The 23,687-nt window shown below is 47.1% G+C and overlaps 1 protein-coding gene across 1 annotated transcript in view; it reads right to left on the reverse strand.

Moving 5' to 3' along the window:
* CDH13 (cadherin 13) overlaps positions 1-22,196 on the reverse strand; it is a 1,031,871-nt gene extending 1,009,675 nt beyond the window's left edge. The window contains exon 1 of the mRNA XM_030298915.2: positions 21,901-22,196. Coding sequence (XP_030154775.1) covers positions 21,901-21,945 — 45 coding nt within the window. The 5' untranslated portion in view covers positions 21,946-22,196. The remainder of the gene's footprint in view (positions 1-21,900) is intronic.
* Positions 22,197-23,687: the final 1,491 nt, after the last annotated feature.

Genomic DNA, 23,687 nt, shown 5'->3' on the forward strand with positions numbered 1-23,687 from the left:
CTCCCCATTTTACAAATGAGGGGACTGAGGCAAACAGGGTTATGGGGTTTGCTAAGGTCACAGGCAGTAGAGCTGACAGCCAAGCCCAGACTGTCTGGTGTCCTTGTTCTTAACCAGTGATCTCTTACTTTTTCCATTTCTCCTTCCACGCCCCTATCTTTCCCTTTGTTCCCTTACATCACCCCTCTTTCCTATTATTGCATCCATCCCTTAGGCTTGTGCCTGTTTTTGAGCTCCTACATGATCTGGCCGCTCATTCCACAGATTTCTATCACAATGTCCTGGCCCCTGAGCCCCTCATGCAACTTCCCATTACTTGACTAGAATGGTCCTCATAAAAAGAACTAGTGACCACACCTTCTTCCTCCAGAATCTAGCACTTTCGCCAAGTTCCTTCCTTCTTTACCTTCTAAAATAACTGCAAATTTCTTCTTGAAATTCCCTTTTTTCTACCCTGACATTTTAGTACCCTACATTTCTCCCCCATTATGTGGTTACCAATCCATCCATCCATCATCCTTCCATGCATCTACCCACCCACCAATCTACCCATCCATCCATCCATCCATCTACCCATGCATCATTCATCCATCCATCCACCCATATATACATATGTACATAAGATAATAACGATTATCTGAACTCAGAATCTCTGTGACCTTGGGTAAATCCCTTTACCTCTCTGATCTTCTATTAACCCACTTGTAAAACAGAAACATTAAGAACATAACTTATAGGATTGCCGTTAGGTTTAAATGAGACAGTAGATGTAAAGAAACCTGGCTCAAAGAGGTGCTCAATGTATGTTTGTTGTTTCATTGCTAATTTTCTTTCTTAGATGAAATTGCATTATGTTTTACTAGTGGCATATACTCAAATTGGTTGCTATCACACACCACACAGTGCAACTGTAGGCAGGGGAAATGATGTCAGAGTAATCCCTATATCACTCAGAATCACTGATAAAACTCTCTTAAAGTAAAATCTTGGTATCATTTCTGGCATTTTTTCCACTTCTTCCCCATCATCCCATTAACTACCAAGCCTCTAAAATTGGTTTCCTTTCCACACTCTCTGTGGCCTTTATACATTCACAAACTGAACTTCTTACTTTGGGTCTTCCCCCATCCAGGCCATCTTCCACACCACCCACGGGTTAATTTTTCTGAAATATCATTTTCCATTCCCTTCCTCAAAACCTCTGCTGGACCTCCACAACCTATGTCTTAGAAGTTATTTTCTTCTTGTTTCACTTTTTTGAATTTACTCTATTTCTTCATTATAAATGTAATACATGCACATCAGTGGAGATTTGTAAACTAGAGGGAAAGAAATCACTCACAAACCCATTACATGAACAAAATTTTTGATAAATTTCCTTACAGACTTCATCCCTCTTTCCCATATACAGAGTCTTTGTTTGTTTGTTTATTAGGAACCCTGCTCCACACATAATCTCCTGTTCCGTATTCATTTCTCACTTAGGCGATTTCTCCATTCCAGTTATGTCTTCATAACCTCCCTCTTCAATGCCTATGTAATATTCCATTGAGTCACTTAACCAGTTGTCATTTGCTAGAATTTAGCTTATTTGCTGAGCACTTAGGTGAGCCAGGCACACGGCAAACACTCAATAGATGTTGACTATTGTTATCGTTTCCAATTTGGGCTATCACATACAATGCAGACAAGTATTTCTGTATATCTTTCTCTATACCTAGCTGTGTTCCTTTAACTTCTCAGATGTAGATCACTGGCCCAGACAGCATTACTGTTTCTTTGCCTTTTGATACCAACTACAGAAGATGCTGAGGGCTTCCCACCTACCTCCAAGCACATATCCCTCTGGCCTTTCCATTAGAGGGCTGGCCCCACATCCAAGTGAAAAATGCCACACGTCTTTGCTGATGGCTTTCTCTGGGACCAGAGTCCATACCCAGAAGTCCAGTAGTGCCCAATATCAATGCCACCTGGGGAAGCTCCAAAACAATGCCCACCCGGATCTGTGACATAAAGTCTAGAGATCCCATGCCCCTCAGGTGGGATAACTCTGAAATACTCCACACTGGCTCCCAAGGGTCCACAGGGGAATTAAGGTCCAAGCAGCCACAGCAGCAACTGGCTAAATAGAAGACACTTCATATGGCCGCCCTCCCTTCCCTGCCTCACTTCCCCACCCCCTCCAGTTTTCTCTGGACCACCTTCCAGGTGAATTAATTGCATTCAAACCCTCCTTTCAGAATCTGCTTTGGAGGGAACTCAGACTGAGACTGTGACACTGAACAGACCAATGGCTAACAACCATCATCTGCTAAATCCTGCCTATTCACCTCCTTAAAGAACCAACTGCCATTTTCCAAGGGTCTATCATTTGCTCAGCCAAGATTTGTCTTGAGTCCCCATCCTAGGTGTTATCAGGTAGGTATCGTTGCCCTCATTAAATAGATCTGATAACTGAGGCACAGAGATGTTAAGCAATTTGCCCATGGCCACACAGCCCTCCAGGGGCAGAGCTGAGGTCCAAACTGCAATTCCAGCTTCCCCCAAGGCCTGGGCTCTTAACCACCATGGGTTACTGCCAGAAACTGCCCTGTACCAATAGTGAGATCCTTTGGCTAAAATAACATGGATACTATTAATAGTGTCATCCCTTAGCACTGATCCAATTTCACACTGTGTTCACATTTACTGTCACCCAGAACAGCCTCCTTGTTGCCCCCTGAATATGCTATGAGTATTTCTGCCTCTAAATGGACTCATGCTTCCCTCAAGCTTGTAACAGCTCCCCTTCCTTTCATCTCTCCCCTCTTTGGTCTTGATCCCACACCCTTTCAGTCTTACTCTGCACATGTCTGCTACTGACATTCTGACTCTCCCTCTGACACAATTTCCTCATCGGTAGTTGTGGACAATTGCAAGTCCCACCTAATAGAGTTAAGTGAAAGCATATGGCACAGTGCATGCCTCATTGAAGGCAGTTAACAGATGGCATCTATGCAGCCATCTTGACCTACTAGACTCTCTCCTTCCACCATCTCCTAGACCTCAACTGATTTCCATTTCTTTACCCCATATTTCACAACTATTTCAAATAAGGCAGCACTAGTAAATTAAAAACCATGTTTGAGGAATCAGAAAAAAATTATCCAAAGCTTGTAAACAAGGCCACAATGATGGATGGAAACCCTTTGAAAATCAATGAGGGACAAGGGTCACCAGTAGATGTCTAGAAACATGTTCTTAGTTCAACTCCTTATTTAATCTTGATGGAAAGCCTCAGAATTAGTGAAGCTTCCAGTTACTTGTGGGTTTTCATCCAGTAGAAACTAACATAATTTCTCATTCTAACATTTCTTTGCCAAATTGTTCATAAATACCCTAGCTTCTCAAATGCCCTTTGAAACCATCATAGCATCTTATCGGTTCCCTCACAAATTAATGAATTAATGTTTATATTTAACAGAGAGTCGTGGTTTGACCTTTTGAGAAATTACACATGTACAGTGGCTTGCTGCTAGTTTTCTTTCCACAAACCCAACTTCAGGGTGTGGCTTCTAGAATGGGATGGAGTAGAGACAAATCTTCCCATGTGTGTTGGGTGAGTATGAAGCACTATACTTAGACCAGGTTCCTCACCCTCATACTATTGACATTTGGGTTGGGATAATTCTTTGTAGTGGGGGCCATCCTGTGTACTGTAGGATACTAAACATCATCCCTGGCTTCTACCTACCAAGTGCCAATAGCACCTTCTCTCCAGTTGTGAACAGCAAACTTGTCTCCAGGCATTACCATATGCCCCCTGGAGGCACAAATGCCCCTATTTGAGAACAACTCATTTAGAATATATTTCACAAGTGAGAATCATGGGAAATATCAGAAAGATCAGCAAAGATTTATAATGGCACACAAAGAATTATCCTGGATGGTCTTCAAAATCCAATAGCTGTAGACTTAGCTCTTCTCACAGACCCCACGGTGTCACTGTCTGTCATTCTCCCCTCGGGTCTGTAATCTCTACAAGATCAGCAAATGCAGCTTCTGGATCTGTCTGATTCACCTTAGAAAACTTAATTCAAAGAGTAGAGCCTAGAATTTAGTAGCTGCCAACAGTGACTAGGTCTTGGTAGGTACTATATGTGTATATATGTAACAAATACATGTATTTATATGAATGTGTTATATATGTGTGTTTGTGTATATCTATTTTATGTGTATGCATGTGTTATATATGTATATATGTATACATCTATGTGTATATGTGTATGTATATACATACACACACTACATACTATGCACACATAGTAGGCGGCTGCTAAGTCAGATGAAGGATAGAAGAATATGCCACCCTAAACATGCCACTTTGTCATAAGGATTATTTTGACCTGAAGGCAACTGAGAAGAAGCAGATAAAAGAAAACCTTACTGACTTCCTCCTATTTGCCTAAAAACAGGACATGAATTTACAAAGCTGTCCCTCCTCCCCTTTCCACCAAGAAGAACAGATACTATCCCCTATAGACAACTTCAGATCCTTATCAATGGAGAAGGCACTGACTTAACCCTGCGTCACAAACCTCATTCTAGTTTTCAATCCCATTACATCCTCAGAACTGGCCTCCCCACACCTTTCTCTTTCTTGTCTTTAGCTTAAGATGGTATCTAAGCTGGAGTTCCAAGCCAACTCTGCAAGTTACTCATGTTTTCCCTGGGTATCTACTATGTATATATGTGGTATACATATTAATAAGCTGCTGGCTTTTCTCCTATTAATCTTTTTTTTAAAGAATCCCAGATAAAAACCTAAGATGAGTTTGCCACCCCTACACAGACTTCCCAGATGCCTCTTCTGTCATCATGCCAGGTCTTCTGGACTGTCTGTGTGGACCACAGCTGTCCCTGAAGGCATTCTGTGAACACAGCTTAGGGTCTCCCAGAAGTCAACACCCCGTGGCCATAATGGAATAGAGCAGAACCTTCAGCCTCCACTCCCATATCTCTGTGGTCTGCATTTTGTAATCTCCGCTTTCTTCAGAGGAGCCTGGCAAATGTTTCCCTCCTTCACCCAGCACAACATCAGGAAGGTCTCTCTCCCCACAAAACCCACGGGAGCAGCAGTTTCCAAACTTGAGGGAACATCAGAATCCCCTGGGGGGCATATGTGTGAAGAGACAGATTGCAGGATCTACCCCAGAAGCTCTGAATAAGTAGATGCTGGGTGAACGATTGCATTAATAAGCTCCCAGGTGATGCTGACACTGCTGGTCCTGATGGTGAAGGCCCAAACTCAGAGACCCCAGAGTCCACAATTTGTTTCCCACATGTAGCCTGTGCATCACTATCTAGTGACATACTCTATGCAAGAGTTCCCTTACCCCTGGGAATTTAGCAACAGCATTGGAAATGCAGCCTTAGGGAGCCCCTCTTTGAGCCTTAAATGCTCACTAAAGCCTCAGAGACATTCAGTTGTGGAAAACAAAACACAACCTGTTTCATTTCTATGGGTAAGTCCAGAGTTTCCCAAAATATTAGGTCAGGCAATATTTTATTTTTTCCCAGAACCCTTATTAATAACCTCTTTTGGAAGCAGTACCTCTTCAGAATACAAAACAGTACATTGGAAAATCATAGACGCATGTGGTTTTGTATAGTCACCTGTTGTTCCTTGGGAAAGCTTAAGGAAGCCAGGGGGCCCAGCAGAGTCCCTGCCACCCGGAGGCCAGCCACCTGGGAAACCAGATCTCAGCCAGAACCCTTTCAATCCCAGCTCCTGTTCCAGCCCAAATTGCAGCTGCTCCTCCAGACTAGAGATTCGGGAAGACATTTACAGTCCCTCAGCTTTGTCTTTATAAATCCACACCCTCCAGGAGCACAAAATAGGCATCCTGGTAATGATCCAGGGGCAAGCCCTGCTGCTCTTTCCTGCTGTACAGTGCTCCGCTAATGACTTCATCCCTCTGCATTTTAAGCATGAAAGAGAAATACAAATCATCAACACAAGAGTGAAGACAGAGAGGAATATATTTCATGTTTAGGAAGCTTGGGAATCAAGAGACATCTGGTGGGGGTGGCAGGTGCTGATGGGGGAATGTTTTCGGTGGGGTGGGGGCCTGGATTTGGAGGTGCTGAGTGCCAAGTGTAGGAGCAAAGAGCTCCTTCCCCTGCCTTAGACCTCAGATGCCTTCTCATTGCCAGGCCATGAAGTCTTCAACTGAGCCTGCCAAGGGGTGCCAAACATTCTTGTTAATTTGGATAAATCCTTTCAGCAATCTGGTGTCAACTTGAATACAATGACACTTAGCATGTCAATTAGCTCTCTCCCCTCCCCCTATTCTCCCCTTTCCTGGGCCACTTATGTTTATTACTTTTAGAAATCAGCCTCACTAACACACACTAAGACCCTAAAGTCTCTGGGCCTTATACTGCCAGTACTCTACACCAGACCGGCCTGGGCCAGGGAGGAAGAATGACCAGTGAGCAGAGAGGGATCTTAATCCACTTTGCAAATCTGCAAAACGTTGCTTTATTTCTGATGGGCCAAGTTGCCTGCAGCTTTGGTTTACCAGGGTTGTTTTTAATTAATAAAATGTGTGAGGGGTGCCTGGGTGGCTCAGTCGGTTAAGCAGCCGACTTCGGCTCAGGTCATGATCCCGTGGTCTGTGAGTTTGAGCCCCACGTTAGGCTCTGTGCTGACAGCTCAGAGCCTGGAGCCTGCTTCAGATTCTGTCTCCCTCTCTCTCTGCCCTTCCCCCACTCATACTCTCTGTCTCTCTCTCTCTTAAAAGTAAATAAACATTGAAAAAATAAAATGAAACGTGTGAAAACTGGTATACTTCAGGCCCAGAACTGCCAGCCCCAAGTTCCTCAGTATATGTCTGCATTGGTTTTCTGATCTCTGAAATGAAGTGGGTGATAGGCACCTACTGAGGAATAGCAGGGTTAATGCAGGTAAAGACAGTAGAATGTCACAGGCACTTTTTGAGCAGGAAAGGGTCAGGGGTGGCCACGCAAGAGCCCTGAGGTTGGACTGCCTGAGGTTTGCTTGCTTTTCTGTTTAACAACAGCTTTATTTTTTTTTTTTAATGCTTATTTATTTTCGAGAGAGAAAGAGAGACAGCACAAGGGGGGAAGGGGCAGAGAGTGGGGGACAGAAGATACGTAGTGGGCTCTATGCTGACAGCAGCGAGCCCGATGCGGGGTTCAAACTCACGAACCATAAGGTCATGACCTGAGCCGAAGTTGGAAGCTTAACCAACTGAGCCACCCAGGAGCCCCTAACAACAACTTTACTGAAACATAATCCACATTGTATAAAGTTGAACCTGTTAACGTATACAATTCTGTAGGGGTTTTTTTTTTTTTTTTTTAATTTTTTTTCAATGTTTATTTATTTTTGGGACAGAGAGAGACAGAGCATGAACGGAGGAGGGGCAGAGAGAGAGGGAGACACAGAATCGGAAACAGGCTCCAGGCTCTGAGCCATCAGCCCAGAGCCCGATGCGGGGCTCGAGCTCACGGCCCGCGAGATCGTGACCTGGTTGAAGTCGGACGCTTAACTGACTGCGCCACCCAGGCGCCCCTACAATTCTGTAGTTTTAGTAGGCTCACAGACTTGTGCAACCATCACCACTATATCATTCCAGAACACTTCCACCACCCCCCAAAAAGAAATCCCACTTCCCATTCCCTGCTCCTCCCACCCCGGGTCTTAGGCAACCACTGCTCTTGCCCTCTGTCTCTATGCATTTGCCTGTTCTGAACAATTCTTTCCATTTCATGGAATCATACAATATATATGGGCTTTTGTGTCCAGGACTGCTCAAGTCTGAATGTCAGCCCCAGAGCTCAAAAGCTGTGTGACCTTTACCCAGTTCTCCTGGAATGTCCCCATCTGTGAAATGGAATTAAAACCATGGTAGATACACCAAAGAGTCTTTAGGAGGACTAAATGCGCTAATTAATACATCGAAAGCACTCACACAGGGCCTAGCTCCGAGTAAGCACTGCTTAGATGTGTATGCCCATTACTGCTGCTACTACTGTTATGACCTAATAGGCTGCTCCTCTGCCCCAAACCATGTGACCGGTGGTGGGAACCCAAAGATGAACAGAGCACAGAGAACACAGCTCTTGCCCTCCCCAGTACACAGCCTGCTGGGAATCGTATGATTAAGAAACCAGCTTGAATGAATACAATGAAGGCTTATCATATGCACATTTAACTAATGGAAATCCAGCTCTTCCACCAAAAAGAGAAGGAAAAAGAACAATTTAAGTACTGCAATTAAATTCCATAAAATTATATCTTGCCTATATTCTTTATTATGCACTGTACGTTATTGCTTCCATTATACATTGTTACATATTGATTACAGTACAGGGATGCATACACAAAACCACACACACTGCAATTTAGTGGGCAACTTAAGATATTTCAAGGTTAATGACAACTCTGTGTTTGCCTTAAACCTAGACTTTATATTCTAACATACTCTAACCCCTGAGTAAAGTGTGACTCTATTGTGTGTCCACAACAAAAACAATCCAGAATGAATCCCAACAAATGAAATCAACCAACAAGCAGTTGGTTGACGTGGGCTGCAGCGGGTTCCAGTTGGCCAAGCACAACTTCTGCCCTCCACAAGCTCACAGTCTCGTTGTGAAAATAAACCACATAAGCATAATCACAAGAGGTTGGTGAGAGGCAGAATGGGGTTTAGGAAACAGATGGAAATAATCTTTCACCCTACTAGCTGACAAGACAGGCAGACAGACACCAGAGGGGCTGTGCTCTCCCTGCCCTGTCCATCCCTTCACTGACTTTGTTCTCCACAGCACTCAACACATGACAGACATCATGCATCTATGGGTTCGTTTTCTATTATCTCTCCCCCAACCAGCTTAGGGACTTAGGGACTTCGTGTACACTGCTTTTATCTGTATTCCCAATCCCGAGAAAAGCATTGAAGTACTTAGTGGGTGGGCAATAAGATTTGTTGGTGAATGAGTGAATGAATGAATGAGAGTAACTATTTAGACAACCTCCACTTTCCTGCCACCTTCTGTCCCCCAAATATCTGTAGTCTGTTCCTCCAATCTCAACATGCTTATTCTTTAATTGTTCATAAGTAGTGGGAATACATCCGTGTCAATGACGAGGCCCTAAGGTAGCATTCCAGGGCTTTGGCATACTGGTACCATCTAGTGGGAAAGTGAGTACCTGCAGGTAGGTACTAAACCAAACTCAGCAGGTTTAAAAAAAAAAAAAAACAACCATGACCCTTTCCTTTATCATTGGCTCTACTAAGGAAGTTTTCAGTAACGTGTAAGGGAGGCAACTGAAATCTCTTACATACTCATGCCCTACCCAGGACATATACTGCCAGTCTAAGTCCATGCCACACCTCTCTACTTTCCCACTCAGGACTCTTCCAAAACCATGGTTGCTCCTCCAGAGCCACAAAGGTTCAGTGGGGAAACACAGAGAAATTAATGGTGCCAGGGGCCACCCTTGACCAACGGAAGACTGGGATAGTGGATATTCACCCCAGCCTCCCATCCTACAAAGGGACCATTCTGAAGCAAGTTTCACACAGTGCCGAGGGGCCCCGGCAGTAAGGAGCCCTAGGTGCTCATGACCATAACCAGCTCAATGACACGTTCTTTATTGGCTTTCCTTCTTTCTTGTTTCATGTTCCTCACTTCTGTGCCTCGGGATCATCTCTCAGATTAGCTCCCTGCATCCAAGCCTGTATCTCCGTCACTGTTTGGGGGAACACAACCTAAGATACAGTGTTTAACATCAATATACTTTTGGGTGGCAAGGAAGCCTTAAGAAATGTAGTCCAGATAATTACTACAAAAGCTAAATTATTAGATAGTTTAGAGCTGGTCTGAGAATGATGTTTCATGGTTAATCTTTACCTTGAACAAAGCTAACGTGGAATAATCAAGTGATACTGTGTCCCTAAAGAACTGCCACAGTTCTCATGGTAACAACAGGCCAGAGAAAACGTCTCGTCTCTCTCCTTGGCCTTGACCCTATCCCAGTTTAACCAACCAGTAAGGCGGCTAATGGATTTGATCAGAAGTTGGCAAACTACAGCCTGAGGGCCAAATCCAGCTCTGCCTGATTTTGTAAATAAAGTTTTATTGAAATACAGCCCTGCCCATTTGTTTACATACTGTATGTAACTGTTTTCACACTACATGGATAGTGTTGAGTAGCTGCAAGAGAGACATATTTTTATTCTATAGATACATATTTTATTCTTTGCAGAAAGAGATTACCCACCTGTAGTGCAAATCTTTGGTTGCCGTATCTTTAGATTCCCAAAAGCAAAATTTCAAGAAAAACAAAAAATAGAGAATGGACATAGGTTTGGCAACAAACACTTTTACCACTCTATTTACCATCATAAATTGAAGATAAAACTGTGATAGGCAAGTAGTTAGCTAACTTCATTTACAAACAATAGGACATTCATCCCTGAAACTAAAAGGTCATCACATCAGAACAATGAACTTTCCATCCCAAGGGAGGGCTGCGGATAAACTCAGAGCAACTGACTATCCAACTGCAATTGTTTTACAGCACTATCACTATCCAAAATTATTATATTTACTTATTTTTGTGGTTTACTGCCTCTCTCCGTCATTGGAAGGTAGACTCTGTGAAGGCAGGCAGTCCCGTCTTTCTTAACCACTGTTGCTAACCCAGTGTAAAGCATCATGCTGCAACACAGTGGCTGATCAGCTAATACTTGTTAAATGACTGAAACGTGAGATGTACACATTGGGGTGCACAAGATCCAAACGTCCTGAGAGAGGCAGCAATGCAGGCCACCATGTGGAGCGGTGAGGGTTGGGGCAGGGTGAGAATGTGTCCACCCACCTGCACAGAGGCCCTGTGAGCCCCTCTGCTATGCCACCAGTACATAAGACAGTGCCAGGCACATAATAGGCGCTCAACAAACGTTCACTGAATCAATGGCTACCCTGACTAAAGGCACTTAAACTGAATTAAAAGGAAAAAAAGAAAACGCTTCTGGTAAAACAGAACTACACTTCAGGTTAGATTCAGTTCAGTTGCAATGCACCATAGATCTGCGTGTTTCAATAGAGCTGCAGGCTGTGTATTTCTCATTCTCCTATGGATTGGGGAAAATGTTGTTGTAGTCAGTGGCGCTCAGGAACATGGAGCCCCTCGGCACCCTTGGGGAGGAATGCCATCCAGCCTCAGAGCTTAGCAGCAGACAGGACACAGCCAGCAAATACCACGAGAGAATTTACCTGCGCTGGAGGCCACAGAGGAACACACCCTGGCTCAGTCCCCAGCATCTGTGTGGCTATTGTTAACAACACCGGCCATTCTCGCTGAGCAAAGCATGCAGTGTGGATGGGCGGTGGTCCTGGTCAACAGCAAGGATTCAGTGAACAACATAACTGATCCTGGGTAACCCAGTTCTGAAGGTTGCACTCATTAACCCAGACAGGAGGCCCAGGTCCCAGGCCCACTTTTAGAGACCAGGAATTCAAAAATGGGTCACTACAAGTAGCCATTTTAACTCCAGGAGAGCAGAAACAAAATAGTCAAGGAAGAAAACTCTTACAACCTTTGGGGGATAAGGGAGGAAGCTTTCATACATGAGTGAAATATGGAGGAAAACTCATATGCACAAAAATCAGAAATGCATGGGCCCAATCCCTGGTCTGCATTTCCTAGGGGCTGTGTGGCCTTAGGCAAAGACTCAACCACTCTGCACTTCTTTTCTTCATATATAAAATGGGTTAAGAATAGTTGTCCCTAAGGCTTGCAATAAAGATTTGAGCTAATGTATGCAACCAGCACATAGCAATAAATTGTACAGTAAATTTGCTACAGGTATTTTGATATATTTTAAATCATAATCATAAGTGCTCACGGTGCTCACATGTACACACACACACACACACCACACACACACACAGTGCCCTGAAAAAGCCTCCAGGGAAACAGCTGCTAAGAAGATACACTAGTAGATAAGATCCCACCAGATCAAGTGATTTTATGAGGCATGAAATCCCAAAGGGAGCCATCTTTGGGGAGATACCAATATGGGAACTGGCAAATCCTTCTCTAGAAAGCAAACTTTATTTATTTATTTTTTAATGCCCATGCATTTTAAATACACGAGCATGTTCTTCCCCTCTAGGTTACTCAGATGATCAAGGCCAAGGCCCCGTGTGCCTGCAAGCCAGCCACAAGCTCCCCTGGAGCACAGTATGTGCAAGTTAATACACCAACATTCCTTTAGCATCCATAGAGCATTTGTCAGCCACCGGATGGGGTCCATGAGCATACGTGGACTTAACCGGAAACCCTGCTGGGCAGTTACACCTACTCCCTCTCCTTGTCCAGACGCAGGAGGAAACAGAAGAGGAGGGAAATAAGGTAACTCATCTGAGGTCACACAGCACGCAGATGGCCAGGATTCAAACTCACTTCTTTTTTTTTTTTTTTTTAATTTTTTTTTCAACGTTTATTTATTTTGGGGACAGAGAGAGACAGAGCATGAATGGGGGAGGGGCAGAGAGAGAGGGAGACCACAGAATCGGAAAACAGCTGCTCCAGGCTCTGAGCTTGTCAGCACAGAGCCCGACGCGGGGCTCGAACTCCCGGACCGCGAGATCGTGACCTGGCTGAAGTCGGACGCTTAACCGACTGCGCCACCCAGGCGCCCCTCAAACTCACTTCTTAAATCTCAGAAGTCTTCCTAACTCCTGAAGCAAGCTGAGACGCTCGTTCCTCTGAGTCCTAGCAGACCATAGGCCCTGAGTCACCTCCAGCACAGGCCCTATTCAGGACCAGGTGTTGTATTCACCTCTGCATCCCCAAATCAGCAGCATTCTTGGCACCTGGTAGGTTTTTTTTTTTTAATTTTTTATGTTATTTATTTTTGAGAGAAAGAGAACAGAGCATGAGCAGGGGAGGGGCAGAGAGACTGGGGAGACACAGTATCCAAAGCGGCTCCAGGCTCTGAGCTGTCAGCACAGAGCCAGATGCACGCGGGGCTCAAACTCACAAACGGTGAATCATGACCGGAGCTTAACCACTGAGCCCCCCAGGTGTCCCTGCCCCTGGTAGATTTTAATAATTATGGGAAGAAAGAAGAAACATGGATGCAAGTGGTGGGGGAGGGAGGGCAAAATGGAAGGATGGAGGGAGGTCACAGCAACCACCCCTTTGAGCTGTTTTAGTCTCTATTGTCTCTATGGAACAATTACCAAATTCGTATTATTCAGCTATTATTTTCTTGTGGTTGCCCTCTGTAGGTAGCAAGCCCCCTGAGAACAGGTCCAGGCCCATCCTGTTTCCCTACGAATTCCCTAAATTCCTCAATAAATACTTAAGGAGCAGGGACACCTGTGTATCCCTCATCTTTGGAGGATAACATAGCCTATGCTGCTCTTTTTTTTTTTTTTTTTTTTTTTTTTTTTTTTTTTTTTTTGGAGGAGAGAGGAGAGAGCCAGTTTTTAAACATTACCAGCATACTACTCCCCAGCACCCAGCTGAGATTCTACCGCATCTGGAAAACAGAAGAGGTCACCAAGGCCACATCCAACATGCAGAAATGAAGACTGTTAGCATTCGGAAAGAGATTGCCGAAAGTAGTAGATCATTATTTGCTTCATGTAAGAAATATTTCTAGTGCGTGCTGATTGAATGTTCAAAGAAACGATTTAAAGGGCTTTGGCAATGTTTCTCTCCCAAATATCTTTTGCATGAAAAGCCTCAGAGATTGGTTAATTATAGAGGCGACGCATCAGTCTCTCTAGACAAGGGCACTTCCAGGCCCCCACACTGCCCGTCCCAGGTGCGAACACGGACTGGATCCATGAGCATGGGTGTCATGAGGGCCCGGGATGCCTCTCCCAAGGAGCATTGGTGCAGGCTGGCTAACAGCCCCATGGAAACGGCCCTCAGACCCTGCTTATGATGTCAAACACCTGGGTTCCTTCTTTGGGCAATTGGCAGCTCCCTGCCAATTGAAAGAGTCAGAACTCAAGCTCGCTACTTCACCCCTCCGTGGCCCGTGCTCTGCCATCTGCGAACCCAGAGACCGAGCCCTGCCAGGTTCTGCCCTAAATGTCTCTTGGATGCTCTGGGTGGTGCGTCTGTTTCCTCTCTCCTGCACTGTTACTCCTGCGACCTCAGGCCTGGACTGGCTTCTCACTTCCGTTCGTACCCGGTGTCGATCCATTCCCCACACTACAGCCAGGGTGACCTTTCCAAAGTGAAAATATGACCTTGTCACTCCACACCCCTCCCCTTATTAGTTGCAATGGCTTCCCACTGCTCCCGGACAAAACACCAAAATCCCTGTGGTGGCTGCCAAATCCAGGGGCTCTGGCACCACCCAGCTGCTCCTCTATCGTGGTTATTCCTCCCACACAGAGACTTCCCCCAGGCTGTGCCTTCTGCCTGGAATGCTTTTCCCTGCCCACACCTTCTGGCATTCCCCTGTCTGCAAGGCTCACTACTCCTCCAGACTGTGATCAAGCATCAGGCTATCAGGGAAGCCTCCCAGGTCCTTCATCTGGATCTGATGCCTTTCTTATATTCATTCATTCTTCATCATTCATGCATTCACGTTTGCTGAGGCCTGCTGTACACCAGCACTGTCCTAGGCCTAGGGATGCAGAAGTAAACCAATCCAGGACAACAGCATGTGCTGTGATGGACCTTATATTTTAGTGGGGGAGAAAGACGAGGCACAGACCAGCACACTGGATAGAACAGCACAACTTCACACAACTGTGTCTTCTTCGGTCATAGCAGTTTCTCTGCTTCGAATTATTCAGTAATTGACCTTGATCTCCACTGCCCAGGGATCCCTCGAGGCCTGAACCCCAAGAGGGCAGAGACTGAGTCGGCCTTACCAGGAGTCGTAACCTGAGTACATAGTAGGTCCTCTGTGGATATCACAGATACTTACTGATCCACTCAGTCCCAGGTAAATCTCCTTAAAGTCAAGTTGTTTGAGTGCTTGGGGCTTGGAGGGGACAGTCCCTGATGACTGAATCCCTAATGGCTCCCTGCCCCTTGAGAAAGTTCCCTACAGTCCCTCTGGCTGTCATTTTGAGTCAGAACAGGAGTCAGCAAACTTGTTCTGTAAAGGGCCAAATAGTAAATATTTTAGGCTTTGTGGCCATATGGTGTCAACTCTGTTGTTATAGCACACACTCGGCCATAGACAATTATATAAATGAATGGGCATGGCTATGTTCCAATAAAACTATTTATAAAAACAGGCTGCAGGCAAGAATTAGCCCACAGGCTGCCCTTTGCAACCCCTGAGTTAGATGATCCCAGATGCCCAGCAGCACATGGCAGTTGAAGGCAGAGCCTGTATGGCCTGAGCCATCCACGGGTTCCGCGGGCAGGGTCTGGCAAACTTCTGCAGGCCTTACTCCTGCTAAGAGGGAGATTACCACACAGGCCCAAGCTCCAGGCACTTGCAGGCACCGCGTCAGGCAGCTCGTGGAGAAGCGGTTCCCTGCCACCCCCAGAGGAGAGAGACTTTGGCCCGGAGGCCGCAGAAGGCAGGGATGGAGTCTGCCACATTCCTTGCAGGGTCCCTGGGCTCCTCCAGAGGCTGAGCTCACTTCCTGGCCCTGCCCAGGCATGTGGCAGGGGCTGCTCTCGGCTGAACAGCTGCGGCCCTGCACCCCAGCCCGGCCTCCACTCAGCTGGGAGACACAGGGGCTTTGTGCTTCTGTAGCAGATTGGGTGACGCCTGCTGAGGCCTTTGAAATGAGACATGACATGTCAAAACGTGCCTATTCCTAATGCTAATTTTCAGGAATTTGACTTCTCTTGGCAACTGACGGAGGAAAAACAATCACCTTTTTTTTTTTTTTTTTTGTATATGTGTAGTTATATTTACCCTGATCTTTGAGGTCTGAGGCTAAGGAAAACAAGTTATCTGAGGCTTACCTCTTGGGATAGGATGGGTGGACAGATTAGTCTAGTATTTATGAAGCCAGAGGACATCAATTACAGCATTAACACTATGGGTAGACTATAGTGGGTGTTAAGTATTAAAAACAGTTATAAAAACATCATACAAACTCCAGTTGGTGGTAGGGGTGACAATGTCCTGTGTATAAAAGTACTCTAGGCAACAAAGCTCTGGAACTAACGTTACCTTGAAGTTACAAATGCTCTGAGAGCTGGCTCCGTGCTCCCAGAGTCCCCTGCAGGGCTGAGTACAATAAGTTATTGTGATGTTCTGATGACACTCATACTGTGGGTGAGCAACACTGTTGGAATGACAATGCCCAGAAAGTCACTGTACTCCAAGGGCACAGATGCTTCCTGGTCTAACAGCGCACTGGGGCCTACAAGCCATCCCAGAGCCCTGGGACTGTTGATGCAGAGCAATGTTTGGGCTGTACCAACACTCCGCTGTACCCACACCCTGACTGACTCAAAGCTGCGGTGCATCACTTCTCTGGGTGTAACTATTACACGCGGAGCGATGATCTGGGTGTCCTGGTGTTCTGGGTACCCCCAGTCACCCAACGGCGCTGATGGTAGGAATGTTCTCAGGAAGGAGGTGCAGTCCCCTTTGTTCTTCCAAAGCAAGTGTCGATCTAGTTCAATCACAGTGATCAAAAAGAGGCATGTCCCTTCCTTTCCAAATAGCCTATCACTCACACACACACACACACACACACACACACACACACACGCACCGCATCAATGCGATTAAGTCTCAAAATTTGTGAAAGTGGAAGTTCCCAACACAAATGGCTATGGGGCAAAATAAGCAGGTACAACCGGTGGGTGAGTAGTAGGGGCTGGTGGGGACTGTGGCAAATTACAGAGGCATGCCCCGCCTAAAGGGGGCAGTAGTAACTCCCCTCTAGTGAAGTGTGGCCAAGTGGGAGGGCAGCTCTCAGGTTCCCTGACCTTCTGACATTTTAAGAAATGCAGGAGACCTGGATTTGTTTTTAATGTACGATTTCCAACTTTTCAAAACATTTGGGCCCAACAAAACACATCCATAATCTACATTTGGCCTGTGGCTGCTTTGCCCAGAAGCCGGAGTTGCAGAATTGGGATGTGTGAGCTTTAGTACTGCCAGGCAGGTGTCTCGAGGTTCAACCTGCTGGGCCAAAGGGTGACCCATTCACCAACATGAACCCTACCTCAGTCTGTGTTTCAAGTTTGAAATGCCATTTCTTCTCTTCTCTGGCCTGCCCTTAGCTGCTTCTCTCAGGACTGAAGAGCAGCTGCTTTCTACTCTAAGCCACTACTTAGTGCCTAGTGAAGGGGATCCTACAGTCTAGCCCATCATCATCTGTCCTGTCTGCTCAGGGAGGAGGAGCCAGGGGATCCCCAGGTAGCTACAGAGGAGACAGGCTGCGGGCAACTGTATTGGCAGCAACCTTCAGGAGGCTCCGATTCTCTCGGGCGCGTGGGCACCTTGCCCGCAGCTAAGCGGAAACAATGCCAAAACCACTGGTCACTTGATTTGATTCTGCCCAACTGATTATTGTAATTGGATGACAGACATATTTCCCTCTCCTTTTCAGCTGGTGCCGGAGGGTGAGCGAATCCGGCTCATGAGTCATTCTTCTGGGTAGTTACCTAGTGGGGTAACTGTGCCTGCCTTTTGGCTGCCTAAAGAGAAAAACCAGGTCCAAGTGAAATCAAATGCCAGGAAATTTCAGAACTTCCTCACATTTCATTTTGTATTGTCTACAAAGGTCTTTGAAATGTTCCCTGCTCTAATACTCAGAGGGGAAGCGTAGTTGAAGAATAAGATGGAACAGAAGCAACTAGAGTAGGGAATAAAGGAGGAAAGATACCGAGAGCAAAATGGTAGGACTTCTCATTGGGGTAGCTTCCAGAAAATAACTGGGAATAAGGAGAAGAGTAGTGTGTTGATAGAGCGACTACGCTGAGGTTCTTTAAAATATAGCAGCTGTAGATTCAGAATTTTGTAATGCTGTGGATGGAGCCCTCTTCTGGAGAAATTTTTCAACAGGTATTAAAACAAGATCAAAACACACAGAGATGGACACAGGCACAAAGAAATAGGAAACACTGCTGGCTATTTCGACGATATGACTGTCACTGAATCCATCGCTTGGCATTTTCCTTCCCTTCCACTGAACGGAAATAAACTGGATTCTCCCAAGCAACGGTCTTTCTGGAAGGAGGGAAAGAAAAGAAGGATATTCTCAAGAGCCTACCCGTAGTTTTGCTGAAACAGTAAACTTCCAACTGAGATTCGACGCACACAGGCAAATGCCAGTCCTTCTAGATACTGCACTTATTGGGTACATTGGTTTGTGAGGCAATTTTACTATAACACATAGGAGACACTTCTAGAAGGAATTAGATTTTATTTAATGGAAAACCCAAGGGCTAAAGATAGCAAAGGAGAGAAGGGAGGGAAGCAGAGCAGAAGAGATTAGCTAAGATGACTGTTGGGCTTTTAATATAGACTGTGGCATTACATAAACTCCAGATCACATATTCAGCCTTGCAGTTTATTAAATCTCCTCGGGAACTTGCTAAAAAAATTGTTCAGCCATCTGAACTCTACCACTTTGACTCTTCTCACCACTTACGTCTCTGTTTCCCCAGTGTGTTTCAAATCTTATGGGTTGTCACATGTGGACCCCACGTCAGGGCTGGGGGTGCCCTCTGCTACTCCCATAATCTTTTCTCCTCATCAGAAAGGTTCTGCAAATAAACACTGCCCTTAAACTACAATATATGATGTTCTGGGGGTACAAAAACACACAGGCTCTCATTTAGAATCCTGAAAACCAAGATGCTGCCTCCAAGAAAGAGACCCATTTTAAATCAACATCTCAGAACCCTGTGGAACGTTTTTAGTCACTCCCAAGTGACTGCTCTCCAAACCTGAACCACTCCCTAAAATTCTAATTCTTGGGGGATTACTCATTCATTGTTAGAACTTTTGGCTACTTGTAAGCCATACCCAAATAGGGGGGTGGGGAATCATATTTACAGTGGAATTTCTATGTCATGCCTCCCTTGATTTGTTTCACACTCATTATTTATCATAGCCAAATGCCAGAGGCCACTTCTGGGACAGCCTTTCCCAAAACACCCCAGGGGAGAAGAGAGGCCACTGTCTCTCAATTTTGCCAGCTTCCAGCCATTGTTGCTTAGAATTCCTCTTCCCCTTTCCAAAATGCCTAAAAGAGCAACCTAGCCAATAAACTTACAGAGATTGATGGCTTCCAAAGCCAGACCCAGAATATTACAACTGTGATGGAAAAACACATACATGCTTGCCTGAACACCACTTAGGACCGAGTGACTAATTTGCTTTATTACATTGTTTTTCCCTTCCGTATGTTTTCTCTCTGCCTCAAGAAAGTTCTGTTTTCGCTGGTGGACTCAAAGGCTCTAAGACTTTCCCCGCTTTTCCCTATGGCACACGGAGCTGTGGCCTGGAACCTCTTGCCCATGAGATGAATTACACCAAAATGATTTCTCTGCAAGGTGCTGTTGCAACCAGGATATCACTTAGCGTCCTAATGTGGACGATTGCTCTGATTACGGGTAATAATGTAAGACAGAAACAAGCCTCTGAGAGCCGGCGATTCGATTCCTGGTAACACCTCTGCTGCCCCACACTTAGGAACTGAGTGAGCTCACAGCCTGCAGAACCCACCTGTGCTGGCTGGGCCCTGCAGGAGAAGACACACCAGTTGCTTTGCAAAAGGTATCCTGTGAGGAGCCCCTAGTGCACAGGGATTGCTGGGTGCTGCCGCATTGTCTGTCTTGCTCAAAAGGAGGCATAACTTTGGGCCAGCCCTGCGACCCTGACTGAGGTCCCAGCACGCTGAGAGAGAAAAGGACTGTAAAGCCCTAGGGAAAGGAAGGGTGGGAGGGAAGTGCTCCCAGACACCAACAGTTCCCAGTGTGCCAGGCCTCATGGTAAATGCATTACCTAGGACATCCTGTTGAATGCAATCAATCTGCCTGGCGATCCCAGGAAGGCGGAGAGATTATTTTACAGTGGAGAATCAGAAAGCCCAGAGATGTTCAACAACGTGCCCAAGGTGGTACCAGTAGCATATGGCAGAGAGGATCTGTTTGGATCAGAAGCATCCTCTGAACCGTCCTGCTAAATAGGGATATATGTACATACACACAGCCTCAGGGACCACTGGAGTCCAGAAAGTCTGGAAAACTGGTCCACAGATAGACATAAGATTTGTGGCAGGACTTGAGGTTACAGGGACACCCCCCCCCCAAGAGAATCAGGCAGCAAGGCCCTGTTAGGAAAGGAGTGTAACTGGGCAGTTCTGAATGGGGGCTGTGTATCCAGGGAAGACGGAAAGCGTGGGTGGGGGAGGGGCTCCGTAGCCAAGCACCTTACCCCGTCCCCAGACACCGGCATCCACCTACTAGCCCCCACTTTAAGTCATTTACATGGTCACTGCGTTCCTGGGACACTGGCCCCTTTCCAAAGTCTAACCCCAACATGGATCCAGCAGTGGCCTCCCTTCGATGCCCTGCACCCCCACATCCCTGCCGGCCCTAGCCTGGGATCCTGCCTGCCTCACCCTCCCTCTCTCCCGCACACTCACACATGTGCCCAGGCCCCTGGCACCCAGGAGTCCTGGCCAGGAACTCAACGCCCATTCCTAGCACCCGAAAGCACTCCCTGTCTCCTTCCCTCCTCTCTGCCTGGCCCTGCCTTGATCTTACCCACCCACTTGTAGGCTGCCAGCTCATCCCGAGTCCCACGGGCTTCAAGGGAAGCCTCCGGGACGGAGTAGCCTTGCTCTCTCAGAAACCACAGGCCCCAGAACAGGGCTGGGCGTGCCCCTCCGCGGCCCGCACCTCCGGTCGGGCCTCCTCGGAGTATGCTTTCCTGCACACAAACTTCCCGAGATCTTGGAGATCCAGAGGCGGCAGCTGGACAATCACGTCTCGGTCGCACCGCCCCCCCCCCCCCCCGCCTTCTCCCGGATCCCCGGTCCTTCCCTCGCGCCTCAGCGCTCCGAGGGTTAACAGGCAGCTGCAGCCCTGGTGGGCAAGGCTTGAACTTTTCTCTGCGCTCCGCGCCCGCCCGGGAAGGCAGCAGAGGCGGCAGTCGGGGCTCCGAGCCGGGGCTCCAGCTGGCTGCACAAAGGGGGCGCGGGGGGCTGGGGCCTGCGTCCTGGCGGGGGGCGGGGGAGGACGCGCTCTGGGCCCGAGGTCGGGGAGGAAAAGAACCCCGATGCGGGCGCGGCCAGAGTCGGCGCCTTTGAGCGACAGCAGCAGCCGGGCTGCAGCGCTGGGCTGGCGGGAGGCGCCTTCCTGCGCGCCGCGGGGCTGGGCGAGGGGGCCCGGGCGCCCCGGGAAGTCGGCGATGCCAGGCCGGCCTCTCCAGCCCGGCAGCCCGCAATCCGGACCGGAGCTGCGCTTCCCCCTGTTCGGCACTGCGCTGGGGAAACCACGACTCGCTGGAGTCGCCTCCAACTGAGTCTTTCTCCGATACATGAGCCACCGGAGGAGGAGGCGAATCAAAGTTACCCCACTTGATGTAGGCGAGAATGTCGCCCCTGCTTGCGGAAAAGAAAAGGGGGGGACTCGGGAGCTCTCTCCTCCTCCCCTGAACGTACACACACACACACACACACACACACACACACACACACCGGAGTGGGAAACCGCCGCCCCCCCCCCCCCCCCCCCCCCCCCCGCGCCCCGAGGATCTCTGGGTCTGGGAATGACCTCCCTTCTAGCCCCAGGCTTTCTTCGCCGCCGCGCCCCACAGTCCCCCGACCCGCGAAAGCCCCCTCTCCCTGCCGGCGCCAGACGATCGGAATGCAGAAACGGGGCGCGGGGCGCGCCCGGCTGCCCCTCTTCCCTACCTGGGACAGGAGAACGCACAGGAGGAGCGGAGTTCTCGGCTGCATTTTGCCCGACTAGAAGCGCCCGGCGGCGTTTTCATTCATGCACTTGGCTGCACTGAGCATATTTTCCGTGGGAGCCAGGCTTTGAGGAGAGGCTCTGCCTCACCAGCCAGCCAACTTCCCAAATAGATCAGCGGCAGCATCACGAAAGCATTGGGTAGAGGCTGATGACCAGGACCAATGGCTTTACAAGACGGATTCCTTCATAAAGCTCCCTCGTTTTGCATGGCAGATACAGGGCGAGCACCTCGCACAGAGCGAGCCCCTCGGAGGAGGCAGCCCTTTTTGCCTTTTTGGACTGTTGGGGCCCAGCCTCACAAATCACGCTGGGCAACGCCAGCCGAATCCACTTTTGCAGAGAATGGAATTGCGCCGGGGACTGGCGAACACTTCCAGCCCAGTGCAAAAAGATTCTCTTTATTAAAATGTTAATAAGATCCACTTTATTTCCAATAAATCAAATAAAATGACCCCAGCAGTTCCAGCCCTCTCCACGCCTGGAAAGACTTGGCGGTGGATTTTTCCCCCCTTTCTTTCTCTTTTTTTTTTTCTTTTTTTTCCAACTGTGGCCCAAGTCATGATGGTGTTTGGTGTTTCCTTGCCATCTCACAAATCACAAATACGACAGATCAATTCTAGCTTGCAGAAAAAAAAAATCCATCAAGGGGCAATAGATTTTATTAACTGCTCAGGTGAGAATCTGACTGGCCGCCTACTCCACAAATGTGCATCTGGCACCAAAGTTGGAGCCATGATTTAAGGAAACTTTTTTTTTCCTATATGGATGTGATTTTTTCAGAAGCTCCTACCTATCCCCAGGGAATGGGGGATAGTCATGGCCACTGCTCAAGGAATTTTATAAGTGGGGTGCTATGGGAATGAGGGTCAGAGGAATATATAGGTCTGCCTTTCCCAGTAAGAATCTAAGACTATGCAGTAAAGATCTCACTTTGTCATTTCCATGCAGCCTCCTTCTAAAAATGATGTAAGTTATTTTAAAATAAAGGAAATTTCTGCAATAGAACTGATGCAACCAAAATTAAAAATCTAGACTGGGAGGAAAAATTCAAAAACCTGAAATGCTAAACCTAAACTTTAATATATTTGCTCTGATTTGGATCTGAGCTTCCTGGTGCCCAAAGCAATAAGAAACACGTAAATTACATAGTTCTTATTTTAGAAAAAAGTATACAAATATCCACTGGCAAAATTTCCTCCTAGAGCTAAATCCTAGAATAAATGTATTATGTGATATCTAACAGAACAGGACACAGAGCAATGGACCATGCGGAGATCCAATAGACTGGGGTGTATTCCCAGCATCTAGCACAGGGCCTAAAACATGAAGACGTCATTACTGCCTGTGAAATTGATGTCTAGATTTAATCAATCTAAGTGGCAGAGGAAGGAGTGGGACAATGAGTCTAGAGCCACACTGCCTAAGCTTAACCCCCAGCCCTGCTACCAATGAGGAAGTTACTCAAACCCTCTGTGCCTCTGTTTGTCCACTGGTGAAATGAAAATATAAATCATATGAACTTATAAGGTGGTGGCAAGGATTAAGTGACAAAATAACTACTCAATAAATGTAAACCGATGCACTTTGTAAAATTCCTTCATTGCCAGCTGTTGAGTCACAAGATTGCCTCACATGGCCCCAAGGTGACTGCTGGGGGCCTCCTGGCTGGCTGCGTTAGCTGGAGCTGGCCCATCAGATGGCAATGTTGGCCAAACAACCTCCAGAA

The sequence above is a fragment of the Lynx canadensis genome, chromosome E2, assembly GCF_007474595.2.
Source record: "Lynx canadensis isolate LIC74 chromosome E2, mLynCan4.pri.v2, whole genome shotgun sequence".
Taxonomy (NCBI): Eukaryota; Metazoa; Chordata; class Mammalia; order Carnivora; family Felidae; genus Lynx; species Lynx canadensis.